Source organism: Festucalex cinctus, chromosome 1 (genome assembly GCF_051991245.1).
Source record: "Festucalex cinctus isolate MCC-2025b chromosome 1, RoL_Fcin_1.0, whole genome shotgun sequence".
NCBI classification, from domain to species: domain Eukaryota; kingdom Metazoa; phylum Chordata; class Actinopteri; order Syngnathiformes; family Syngnathidae; genus Festucalex; species Festucalex cinctus.
The window spans coordinates 253,778-267,208 of record NC_135411.1 but is presented as its reverse complement, the minus strand read 5'-3'; the positions used below and the strand labels follow the sequence as shown (position 1 = coordinate 267,208).

Genomic DNA, 13,431 nt, shown 5'->3' with positions numbered 1-13,431 from the left:
AAAATACACAAAATCACATGTTGTGAAGGAACCTTTCGGTTGCAGTGTTTGTGCTAAAAGATTCTCTTGTAAAGAGCTTGCTGACAGACACGAGTGTGCCGGTGACAATAGCAGCCATCTTTGAAGCTTAAAAAAAATGAAGTGAGTCTGGTGTGCTGCAAAAGTGTCAATGATTTTGAATAAAAAACAAGAGTCTAGGAAATATTTGATCCCCCGCTGATAATTATTGTTCTTATTATTAGTAGTTGGATTAAAACGCTCGCTCAAACGCTGATCTTTGAATGATTCTCAGATCAATTTATTATAATTCAACTATTCAAATTGTAAGATCAAGTTATTGAATGTTTTATTTGATGAACAGAAGACAGGGATGTGTCATAAGTCATATTGAATATGGATAGAGTAAAATGTGTGTGTATATTCCTCTGTTTATATGATGTGTGAATGAGCTCAGCTCATTCTCGAAGTGATGCACCTCATATCTTCATTCATGTTCTCTCAACACCACCACACTGGATGTCAAATGAAACGGACAAGATGACGTCCCACCTTTATTTTGAGCGGGATTTCCCTGCCTACGAGTTTTACAAAACTAAACTCGTGCTATGCTAACATCGAATATTGCGTTTAAACCAAGATCCCGTTTGAAACAAAACGCACAATTCAGTCATGACCAAAACGATTTCCAGCCAGTTGGAATTCCGACATTCGTTTGATGTCACAAATCTTGCGTTGGATTAGAAGACGCAATAGCGACGTCCCTTGGTGAACAAAAACAGTTCCAAAGTCCATTGCATAAATTGCAAACGCCCCGCCAAAAGGCACCCCCCTTTCCGGCTTTTTGGTGTGATGTAGCATGCTGGTAGCTGTTCTGAGGCTGTACCCGCCCCGCTGCAATATGATTGGCTACAGCGTTGCTGGAAGGATATGACGAGATAACCATGGACGCCGCCATATTGGATTAGCAACCCATGAAGGGGTACCAAAAAAAAAAAAAATGAAAACAAATGGTTCAGAAGATTCCCAATGAAATGTGTTACCTTCACGGACCATGGGACACTGCCCAACCCGCGTCACCACAACACAAGGATTGCTACAGAAATTGAAATTAAATCAGAGATGTTATGTCATATAAGCAGGTGTAACTTTATTTTGTCTACACTTTAGCATGTGTGAGTTTACTGACTGAAGATCGGCAAGATTTTTTCTAAATATGTATACTGAATTTATTTATTTTTAAATAGTGTTTACATGTATGTTTCATGCCACATGAAAAGCTGGGTATGTTGAGTGGTAAAGTGTAGGTGAAAAAAAACTGATATTAAAAGGCTTAATTTGCCTTTATCTTACGATCCTGTAATATATAATAGATATTGTTCATTATAATTAACTTTTTGTTGGGGGGAAAAAAATACTTAAATGGACCTTGAAAAAAATAATCGCAGATATCGCATGATATCGCGATCGCATTTTTTTGGGTGAAAAAAAATCGCAATTAGATTATTTTCCATAATCGTTCAGCCCTACTTGAAATTTGACTTAACCAAACCAAATATGTGTTTTATCGTCTTGTGTCCTGCAGACGTCGGTGAGAAATATCTTCGTCCTGACGAACAGGAGATGAAGCCTCCGAATGTTAAAGAGGAGGAAGAACATCCTTACATCGAAGAGGAGGAAAAGCCCGTTCGTGTCAAAGAGGAGGCGGTTGAGGATGATGTCACCAAGTTGCCACCGACCTTCGCCCCTTTAAAGAGTGAAGATGAAGACAAGGGTGAGAGTGACGAGGATGCAGGGGTGGAGCTTCCAAGCAGCAGCTCTTAATTTCAGTTAAAAAATAATAATAATAACAATAATAAAGGGGGGGGGTGTTGGGCTGTGTCGATATTAGTGTAAAAAAAAAATCTAAAATACAAAAGCCAATCTTGACTCTGTTGTGTCATCTAAAAAAGTGAAATGGAAACTTAAGTAAATACCATATCGCTCTTTTCCTTTTATTATTTTTTGAACATATAAACAGATGAACAGCAGAGATAAAACAAAAAACAACAACAATCAAAATAGAAGAAAATCCCAATAACATAATCATTCAATTAATCATAACTTACATGTTCAAAAGGGAGTAGGAAGAAGTTAAAAACTTATCTAGTCCTACCCCTTTTACTAAATATATTTAAACTTATTTCATTATTAATACAATTTTAATTTACTAATTATTAAAAAATAATAATAAAATAATAAATGATATATATAACCAAAGTTTTATATATATATATATATATATATATATATATATATATATATATATATATATATATATATATATATATATACACACACAAGTGCACTTAACATATTCACATTTACCAAAAACATATATACATAAATTTACTAAACATATACCATAATACCTATCCAGATCACTTACACATACTCACATGTACATTTTTCATATACTGGTCTGACATAGATAATTTTTTTTAACTTTACTTTTAAACATTTTTTTAAACTCCAGCATTGAGTCACAATTTTTCAGAGCAATTTCCAGATGATTCCACAGATCAACACCTTTTACAGATACACACCTTTGCTTAATATTTGTTCTTGTTTTGGGTTTTTTGTACACACTTGTACCCCTTATATCATAAGGAGTGGACTGTGTCTAATTTCAAATAACTTCTGAGTACTGTGGCAGAGTAAATTGTTATAAACTTTATACATTATTTGGGCTATTTTAAAATCCACCAAGTCATAAAATTTCATTGCATTTAATTTAATAAATAGTGGATGTGTTGGCTCTGTATACTTTGATCCATTAATAATTCTTATAGCTTTCTTTTGCAATTTGAAAACGGTGTTAGTATTTGTTTTATATGCCATTCCCCATAATTCCACACAATAGGTCAAATATGGTAATAATAATGAACTATATAATATATATAATGATTTCATGTTTAAAACATCCTTACTTTTATAGAGTATCCCTATGATTTTTGACATTTTCTCTAATTTCCTACAGGCAATATTTTTCCCCAAAATTTAAAAACAACTGAAATCTGCCACAAAAACAAATGGTTCAGAAGATTCCCAATGAAATGAAAACTAAGTTATATTAGAAAATGCAATTTCTGGAGTAATTGCGGGTGAATGCAGGAAGGGTGAATAAAAACCTGTGGAATGATTATGAATAATATTGAATGATATTGAATGACGATATTGAATGACCTGGAATGCTATACAGTGACCTGGAATGACCTGAACATGCTAAATTTGGAATGGTTTGAATTTATACAGAAATATAGAAGCAGTTGAAGGAAGAAAAATAGCACACAAATAAAAATAAATTAGCAAGAAACAAATTAACAAGACAACAAGAAAGAAGTCGAGTGAGCAATGTAGGAAGGAGCAAGTAATTGAGGAAGCAATGGAGTCAAGAGAGAAAAATTAAGTGAGCAATGAAGTAAGGAGCGTAGAATCGAGTAGCAATGGTGTAAGGAGTGACAAATTGAATCGGCAATGGAGGAAAGATTGAGGACTGGAGTAAGGCTCACTTTCTGTTGAAATCAGGTCCCTTCCTGTTGATGTGACGCCACTTCTGGGTCACTTCCTGTTCATTTTAGGCCATTTCCGGGTCACTTCCTATTGAAATCAGGTCACTTCCTGTTGAAATCGTCTCACTTCCTGTTGATTTGATGCCACTTCTGGGTCACTTCCTGTTGATTTTATGCCATTTCTGGGTAACTTCCTGTTCAAATTGGGTCACTTCCTGTTGAAAACAAGTCAGTTCCTGTTGATTTCAGGTCACTTCCGGGTACTTCCTATAGAAATCAGGTCACACTCTGTTGAAATCGTGTCCCTTCCTGTTGATGTGACGCCACTTCTGGGTCACTTCCTGTTCATTTTAGGCCATTTCCGGGTCACTTCCTATTGAAATCAGGTCACTTCCTGTTGAAATCGTCTCACTTCCTGTTGATTTGATGCCACTTCTGGGTCACTTCCTGTTGATTTTAGGCAATTTTCGGGTCACTTCCTGTTGAACTCAGGTCACTTTCTATTGATTTTAGGCCATTTCTGGGTAACTTCCTGTTCAAATTGGGTCACTTCCTGTTGAAAACAAGTCAGTTCCTGTTGATTTCAGGTCACTTCCGGGTCACTTCCTATTGAAATCAGGTCACTTTCTGTTGAAATCATGTCACTTCCTGTTGATTTGACGCAACTTCTGGGTCACTTCCTGTTCATTTTAGGCCATTTCCGGGTCACTTCCTTTTGAAATAAGGACACTTCCTATTGAAATTGTGTCACTTCCTGTTCATTTGATGCCACTTCTGGGTCACCTCCTATTGATTTTAGGCCATTTCTGGGTAACTCCCTGTTCAAATTGGGTCACTTCCTATTGAAAACAAGTCAGTTCCTGTTGATTTCAGGTCACTTCCGGGTCACTTCCTATTGAAATCAGGTCACTTTCTGTTGAAATCGTGTCACTTCCTGTTGATTTGACGACACTTCTGGGTCACTTCCTGTTCATTTTAGACCATTTCCGGGTCACTTCCTATTAACTCATTCACTGCCTTGGACGAGTCAGTTCGTTCAAGTGAAAAATAGCGCCCCCTGCCTTTGACGAGTTAATTCGTCAATCCCTTTTTTTTTTTATGGCAAGCTGCGGATAAAAGTCTGGGGCATCAGATGTGTGATTTTCAAGGTTGTAGCCTATTTACTTCCACCACTAGATGGCAGCACTGCCTTGGAAGTGAGCTTATCTACCGTGAAGCACCAGCGGAAGTTGAGGAGCGGAGCAGAGTGGAGCATATTAGCATAGCAGAGCATATTAGAATAGCAGATCAAGCATTATGTCTACTTTTAGACAGCTTACAACTGGAGGAGAGTTTGTTAAAACCAAAGTCCAGCCAGAAACGTAGAGGATCGTCATCTTTGAACGATAATGACGATCAAAGAAGGGAAAAGATGACGTTGAGGAGCAAGGTACCACGTGTGCAAACAGAGCCGCATGTTAGTCAACCCGTGAGCTCACAAGGCAGTCAGGAGAAATCTGTTGCTGCATCCATCGATTCCACTGAATGGACGGACACGTCATGCGACTCATCGGATGAGTATCTGCCCACAAAAACCCCTGGCTGGAGCGAAGACTCGGACACATCGCAGAGTAGCGATGACGGTGAGAGCTAACGTGCTAACTCGCTAACTTTGCCTTTACTCGCGATCTCCTCGTCTTTCCGTTACATGCACTTCATTTATTACACTGTTGCCACAGTTGCCATTACTAACGGCTGTACAGATGATGCATTTTATTGCTGTGGACGTAAATGTGTTGCGATAATGAGCTAACTTGCGCGATCGTCAAATTTAAACCCATCTTGTACGAGTTGTGTTTTTCTGTCGATGTGGGTGGGGATAAAAATGTGATACGGAGTACAGCATTGATGCTAGAAGGACGAGTTAGTCTTATTTATTGTTCTTCTTTCAGTGATCGACATCTGTGCATGTATATAAAAAGCTAGACTAAGTCAAGCAATGAGGAGAAAATGACTGGTGTAAATCGAAGGGTATAAAAGGGCAGGAAAATGTATAGCAAAGGGAAAAAAATCCAGGCAGCAGTAAAAATCATATGCTTCTATTATTTACAGATTGGCCATCCACCAGTCGGGTCTCACCGATTGGCAGAGCAAAGAGAGGGAAAAAAAAATAAAAAAAATCCGCAAAAAACTATAGCAATAAAACAAAAAGTAATCTTTTGATTCTATGTTTCACAGCAGGTACATCCAGAAATACTGCGGCTGCTTTGTGTGGGGCTAAGAGAGGTAAAAACGTGTTTAGTACAAATCACACCGCATCAATAAATACAAATTTCATGGTATTTATTTTTCTGTAATTTATAGTTGGATCATTGAACCGTAGTGAGGATCAATCCTGGAAGCAGACACACTGGAGGCCCAAAAGGATTCGCTTCACCGCTAAGCCCGGACCCCAGGGCTCTGCTGCGGAGCTGGAGTCAGACCTGCCGGTGGATTTTCTCGAGCTTTTCATCACCAATGAGCTGCTGCAGCATATTGTTGATGAGACAAATGCCAACGCGCTTGATTCGTTGCAGGAAAACCCCTGTGGACTTCCATACAGTAGAAGTCACGACTGGAGGCCACTTACTGTAGAAGAACTCAAAACCTTCCTTGGCCTAAGTTTCATTACAGGGTTCATCAAGAAACCTGTCTTGGAAGACGACTGGAGTGGAGAGGAATTTGAGAGCACACCTTTTTTTGGACAAACAATGTCCAGAAATAGATATCAAATTATTTGGAGGTATTTACACTTCAATGGCACTACACATGATTCATCGGACAAAATGCACAAGGTCCGCCCAGTCCTGGACTATGTAGTGGCCAAATTCAAAGATCTGTACACACCAAAACAAAACAAAACATTTGTATAGATGAGGGCATGATGACGTGGCGTGGTCGGCTCTCCTTCAAAGTGTACAACCCCCAAAAACACATCAAATATGGGATTAAATCATACATTCTTTGTGATTCTGAGACTGGCTACTGCTTCAACTTGATGCCATACATTGGTGTATCCCATACCCTGCCTGACATCGTTTTTACACTACTTGACCGCCTCACAGGTCAGGGATATACCCTGTTTATGGACAATTTTTATAATTCTATTGGCCTCTGTGAGCGTCTTCTTTCAGCAAAGACGAACGTGTGTGGGACACTCGGAAAGAACCGTGGGGAGCCTCAGCTCATAAGAGAGGCAAACAAGACAAGCTTGGGGGCAAATGGCAAGCTTGTCTGTCACAATGAGAAGGTGATGCTTGTTGCATGGCAGGACAAGCGGACTGTCAAGATGGTGACGACCTGCCATCAAGACAGGATGCATCCTGTGGAAGGGTGGCAGCAGGGGAACAAGGAGAAAGTCACCATTCTCAAACCGGAATGCGTTGCGGAGTACAATGCTTCAATGAATGGGGTGGACAAACTAGATCAAAACATTGTTTATTACCCCTTCCTCGGGCGCTCTGTAAATTGGTCAATGAAGTTTGTCACTTATCTTTTTCAATTGTGCATGTTCAATGCACATGTTCTATACAGGGTCAAAAACCCACAGAAGCCTGCAACCTTACTTGCGTTTATAAAAAAGGTTGTTGTTTCGTGGACCGTGAAAAAGCAAGTTGGACAGGGTGATGATGAGCAAGCTGTGGGGAAACAAACAAGGGCCCCATACATGAAAGACCCGGAGAGGAGGCTTGATGGACAGTTGGGCAGGCATCGGCTAGAGAAGTTGGTGCCCACCAGCAAGAAGTTGGTGCCAACAAGAAGGTGTCGGGTGTGCCAACGAAAAGGCCTAAGGAGGGAGACCACCATGTGGTGTGCATCTTGCCATGTACCCTTGCACCCAGGAAGCTGCTTCACATCATACCACACCAAAAAACAATACACATCATAGGGGCTATACACATTCTCTCACATGCACACGCACACATGCACACACACACACACACACACACACACACACACTTGTAAATAGTTGAAAGTTCATACAAGCAGTGAGCACCCACATACTCGTGCATATGCTCAAAAAACATGTATACAGTATAGTTCAAAATGAATTTCCTTTTTTTTTGTAAATATTGTAAATAGTTGTATTGATGTTGTATGGTTGTAAGTTGGGGCACACACACAAAATATTTTTTCTTTTCGTCAAATATAGAAATTGTAAATAGCTTGGTTTGAAAATTGGAGTACACGCTCGCATACACTCAACCACTCTCACCCACTTGTATATGTAGTTCAAAGTTTTTCCCACTTGTATATGTAGTTCAGTTTTTTTTTTTGCGACATCTGAATTGTCAATAGTTATCAATACATTTACCATCAAAATACATTTATCTGTGTTTTTTATGTTGTCGTAACGAAGGAAAGGACTGTTCAGATGTTTGAGATGCCACAAAAGCATCAAAGTCAAAATTTAACTCAAAAGGAACCTTTTCACAAAAAGCTGTTTTTCTCCGTTTTCTAGTCAAAAACAGAAAAATTGGTTAAACTTAGTGTTGTTCTATTGCGAATAACTAGAGAAGGGAGAATGTTAGAAACTTACTTTTTTTTTTAAATGAAAGAAGAGGGTTTAACCTTTCCTTTGGTGGGTTCCATGTTTATATACCTATAGAGCAAAATATTCTGTGGGCCTTCAAAAATGAGTCAAAATCCTCAAAAATGGCTGGCAAGCTGAAGCTCGCTTTTCTGAAAATGGCTGGCAGTGAATGAGTTAAAATCAGGTCACTTCCTGTTGAAATCGTGTCACTTCCTGTTGATTTGATGCCACTTCTGGGTCACTTCCTGTTGATTTTAGGCAATTCTGGGTCACTTCCTATTGAAATCAGCTCACTTCCTTTTGAAATCAAGTCACTTCCGGGTCACTTCCTGTTGAAAACAAGTCAGTTCCTGTTGATTTCGGGTCACTTCCGGGTCATTCCTGTTGAAAACAAGTCACTTCCTGTTGAAATCAGGTTATTTCCTACAAATGGTGTAAAACACAAGTTATGACCATAGACTTTACTTTGTCCAGTTGACAGTCATTGCGATTTAACAAACATCGCCACCTGCCCTTTAATCTACCAAATGCGTGTTCCACGGTGATTCGGGCTCTGCTTGTCTTGTTGTTGTAAATTAACTGCTGCATGGTCATTCTGCCGTTGTCATTGAACGGCTTCAGCAGTCAGCTCTTAAGTGGATAGGCAGCATCACCGAGCAGGTAATACCCAACGTTGTGTCCATGTATGTTTTTTGTTTCTTGAGGGTATAGCAAACCTCTGTCAACAACCTCGTGATTGACATGATACCATCCATCCATCCATCCATCTTCTTCCGCTTATCCGGGGTCGGGGCGCGGGGGCAGCAGCTTCAGGAGGGAAACCCAGACTTCCCTCTCCCCAGCCACTTCAACCAGCTCCTTCGGTGGGATCCCAAGGCGTTCCCAGGCCAGCCGAGAGACATAGTCTCTCCAGCGTGTCCTGGGTCGTCCCCGGGGCCTCCCACCGGTGGGACATGCCCGGAACACCTCCCCTTTTTTTGAAGAGCTCAGAATTGTTCATTCGGTAGTCTTACCGATTCAACGTCTTGTCATCATTGCTCTTTTCTTTTTTTTTTTTTTTTTTTTTTTTTTTTTTTTTTTTTTTTTTTTTTTTTTGAAGAGCTCAGAATTGTTCATTCGGTAGTCTTACCGATTCAACGTCTTGTCATCATTGCTCTTTTCTTTTTTTTTTTTTTTTTTTTTTTTTTTTTTTTTTTTTGTGTGTGTGTATGTGTGCGTGCGTGCGTGCGTTTGCGTGTGTGCGTTTGCGTGCGTTTGCGTGCGTGCGTGTGCGTGCGTGCAAATACGTATAAATTTATACTCATTCATTCACCTAAAACCTTATAAATATCCCATTACCCTTCGCCTTAACCAGGTACTTCAGAATCTTGCCAGAGTCGTGAGATTTAAATGGTCAGGAGACCAGAGAAAAGGTCAGAAAAAAAAAGAAATAAAGAGAAAAGAAAGGTAAATCAAAGTGACATCCAGCACCGACCAAACACTTCCTGCCTTCCCCATGATTACAAAATCAAAGTCTTACGCCAACTCCGGAAGCCTCTAAATTCCAGCAAATTTAGCGAGATCTCAAGAGCTCTTTACCACGACGGACCGATACAGTCTGCATCACTGCAGACGCTGCACCGATCCGCCTGTCGATCTCCCGCTCCATCCTACCCTGACTCGTGAACAAGACCCCGAGATACTTGAACTCCTCCACTTGGGGCAGGATCTCATCCCAACCTGAAGACGACACTCCACCCTTTTCCGACTGAGGACCATGGTCTCGGATTTGGAGGTGCTGATCCTCATCCCAGCCGCTTCACACTCGGCTGCGAACCGCTCCAGTGAGAGCTGAAGGCTCCGGCCTGATGAAGCCAACAGCACCACATCATCTGCAAAGAGCAGAGATGCAATGCTGAGGCCACCAAACCGGAACCCCTCCACGCCTCGGCTGCGCCTAGAAATTCTGTCCATAAAAGTTATGAACAGAATCGGTGACAAAGGGCAACCTTGGCGGAGTCCAACCCTCACCGGAAACGAATCCGACTTACTGCCGGCAATGCGGACCAAACTCTGGCAACGGTCGTACAGGGACCGAACAGCCCGTATCAAGGGGCCCGGCACCCCGTACTCCCGAAGCACCCCCCACAGAACTCCCCGAGGGACACGGTCGAACGCCTTCTCCAAATCCACAAAACACATGTGGACTGGTTGAGTGAACTCCCACGCACCCTCGAGGATCCTGCGGAGGGTGTAGAGCTGGTCCACTGTTCCACGGCCAGGACGAAAACCACACTGCTCCTCCTGAATCCGAGATTCGACCTCCCGATGGACCCTCCTCTCCAGCACCCCTCAAATAGACCTTACCAGGGAGGCTGAGGAGTGTGATCCCTCTGTAGTTGGAACACACCCTCCGGTCCCCCTTCTTAAAAATGGGGACCACCACCCCGGTCTGCCAATCCAGAGGCACTGTCCCCGATGTCCACGCGATGTTGTAGAGGCGTGTCAACCACGACAGCCCCACAACATTCAGAGTCTTTAGGAACTCCGGGCGGATCTCATCCACCCCCGGGGCCCTGCCACCGAGGAGCTTTCCAACCACCTCAGTGACTTCGACCCCAGAGATAGGAGAGCCCACCCCAGAGTCCCCAGACTCTGCTTCCTCAAAAGGAGACGTGTTGGTGGAATTGAGGAGGTCTTCGAAGTATTCCCCCCACCGCTTCACGACGTCCCGAGTCGAGGTCAGCAGCACCCCATCACCACTATACACAGTGTTAATGGTGCACTGCTTTCCTCTCCTGAGACGCCAGATGGTGGACCAGAATTTCCTCGAAGCCATCCGGAAGTCATTTTCCATGGCCTCACCGAACTCCTCCCATGTCCGAGTTTTTGCCTCAGCAACCGCCAAAGCCGCGTTCCGCTTGGCCACCCGGGACCTGTCAGCTGCCTCCGGAGTCCGACAGGCCAAAAAGGCCCGATAGGACTCCTTCTTCAGCTTGACGGCATCCCTTACCGCTGGTGTCCACCAGCGGGTTCGAAGATTGCCGCCGCGACAGGCACCGACCACCTTACGGCCACAGCTCCGATCGGCCGCCTCAACAATGGAGGCGTGGAACATGGCCCATTCGGACTCAATGTCCCCCGCCTCCCCCGAGACAAGGGAGAAGCTCTGCCGGAGGTGGGCAGTGAAACTCTTTCTGACAGGGGATTCCGCCAGACGTTCCCAGCAAACCCTCACAATACGCTTGGGTCTGCCAGGTCGGACCGGCATCTTCCCCCACCATCGGAGCCAACACACCACCAGGTGGTGATCAGTTGACAGCTCCGCCCCTCTCTTCACCCGAGTGTCCAAAACATGCGGCCGCAAATCCGATGATATGACTACAAAGTCGATCATCGAACTGCGGCCTAGGGTGTCCTGGTGCCAAGTGCACATATGGACACCCTTATGCTTGAACATGGTGTTCGTTATGGACAAACCGTGACGAGCACAGAAGTCCAATAACAGAACACCGCTTGGGTTCCGATCAGGGGGGCCGTTCCTCCCAATCACGCCCCTCCAGGTCTCACTGTCATTCCCCACGTGAGCGTTGAAGTCCCCCAGCAGGACGAGGGAGTCCCCAGAGGGAGCGCTCTCCAGCACACCCTCCAAGGACTCCAAAAAGGCTGGGTACTCTGAGCTGCTGTTTGGTGCATATGCACAAACAACAGTCAGGACCCGTCCCCCCACCTGAAGGCGGAGGGAGGCTACCCTCTCGTCCACCGGGGTAAACCCCAACGTACAGGCGCCGGGCCCCATGGGTGCAGGCCCGGCCACCAGGTGCTCGCCAGCGAGCCCCGCCTCCAGGCCTGGCTCCAGAGGGGGGCCCCGGTGACCCGCGTCCGGGCAAGGGAAACGCGTCTCCAAAGTCTTTTCCATCATAAGGGTCTTCTGAGCCGTTCTTAGTCTGCCCCTCATCTAGGACCTGTTTGCCATGGGTGACCCTGCCAGGGGCATAAAGCCCCAGACAACATAGCTCCTAGGATCATTGGGACACGCAAACCCCTCCACCACGTTAAGGTGCCGGCTCACGGAGGGGGACATGATACCAGAACATCTTAAAAAAGGAAGTGTGGGAAGTGTTAGATTGCCACCTCAAGCTAGTGGTTTATTATAGGGCCACACATATAGGTGCATATTCTGCTATTTTAAGATGACATGATACCAGAACATCTTAAAATAGCAGAATATGCACCTATATGTGTGGCCCTATAATAAACCACTAGCTTGAGGTGGCAATCTAACACTTCCCAAATTAATAACTTTTCCCTAAATCCCGGCACGTCTGTCCTATCATTTGTGCATTGTCAAAGAAAGCAAGCCATTTCAACACTTTGGATCGGTCTTTTTTTTTTTTTTTTTTTTTTTTTTTTTTTTTTTTTTTTTTTTTTTTTTTAAAGCAAAAAGCAACACGTGGACAGACTAACAATACATCCAGCTCCAACGATATTATGAATTACGAAGCGTAGATTTAGCGTGAACAGCAAATCGCCATCAAGCCCTATTTTGCCGTGAATTGCACGATAACTTAGGCTGGTAGCACCAGTTTCCAGCGATTGCCGAGTTCATGAAAGCGCGCGTCACGGCAAGATATCCACAAACAAGACCGACGCGCGCGGAAACACGCTTCACTTTAATCACATTATGTTACAAGTTACCAATGTGAAATAAATTCTGTATAATTGTGTGTTTAAGCCTTACCAGTGCACGTCTTCGCGCTTGCAGGAGTAAGCGTCTTCGTGTTTGCAGGTTTGACCGTCTTTCCACGAGGTGTGAGCGAGTTCTGCCCACCCATTTCTCGTCTTGCTGAGGTACGGCAGGTCCGAATGGTTGTCATCAACCTTTCCCTTGACGTTCTAATAGTTGCAACCACAACTTTGTGCAACATGACAAGGAAGAGAAAAAGATGATAATGCTCCAACATGCCGCCTTGTATCACAACAAATGGCGATGGAGGGTCCAAGGTCGCGTTTTTCAACGTCACCCTGCTTGTTTGTCATTCGGTTTTACCGGTACCGCCACTTGCTGGACAGGCGGGGTAGTGCTGTTTTTTTCCTCCCCCCTGACATACGTCATCAGTCTCATTTGAATAAGCTACCCTGCCCGCTTTCATGCTGTGTGAACGCAAACTCGTGGGCCGCTCACAAGTTCTTCGGACCCGGAACTGACTCTACCATGAACTCAAAGTTCATGGGCTTTTTGGTGTGAAAGCGCCTTTTAAAGATGGAGAATTGGTGGACTAAATTGAAGTTGGAATGTAGTGAATTGGATGAAGAATGTGGAACTAAATGTGAAATGTAGAATGGAGGGAG

The 13,431-nt window shown here is 43.5% G+C and overlaps 2 protein-coding genes across 3 annotated transcripts in view; both read left to right on the top strand.

Moving 5' to 3' along the window:
* LOC144009248 (uncharacterized) overlaps positions 1-13,431 on the top strand; it is a 68,634-nt gene that overhangs the window by 2,087 nt on the left and 53,116 nt on the right. The window contains exon 2 of the mRNA XM_077508909.1: positions 3,481-3,485. Coding sequence (XP_077365035.1) covers positions 3,481-3,485 — 5 coding nt within the window. The remainder of the gene's footprint in view (positions 1-3,480; positions 3,486-13,431) is intronic.
* Positions 4,646-6,695, top strand: LOC144012191 (uncharacterized). Of its 2 annotated transcripts, XM_077511718.1 has the most exons (4): positions 4,646-5,170; positions 5,766-5,813; positions 5,892-6,016; positions 6,104-6,695. In XM_077511718.1, the coding sequence occupies exons 1-4, from the start codon at positions 4,681-4,683 to the stop codon at positions 6,437-6,439; spliced, it is 999 nt and encodes a 332-aa protein (XP_077367844.1). In that variant the 5' UTR covers positions 4,646-4,680; the 3' UTR covers positions 6,440-6,695. The 2 variants fall into 2 exon arrangements, with proteins under 2 accessions (XP_077367844.1, XP_077367843.1); XM_077511717.1 differs by having other exon boundaries at positions 5,892-6,695.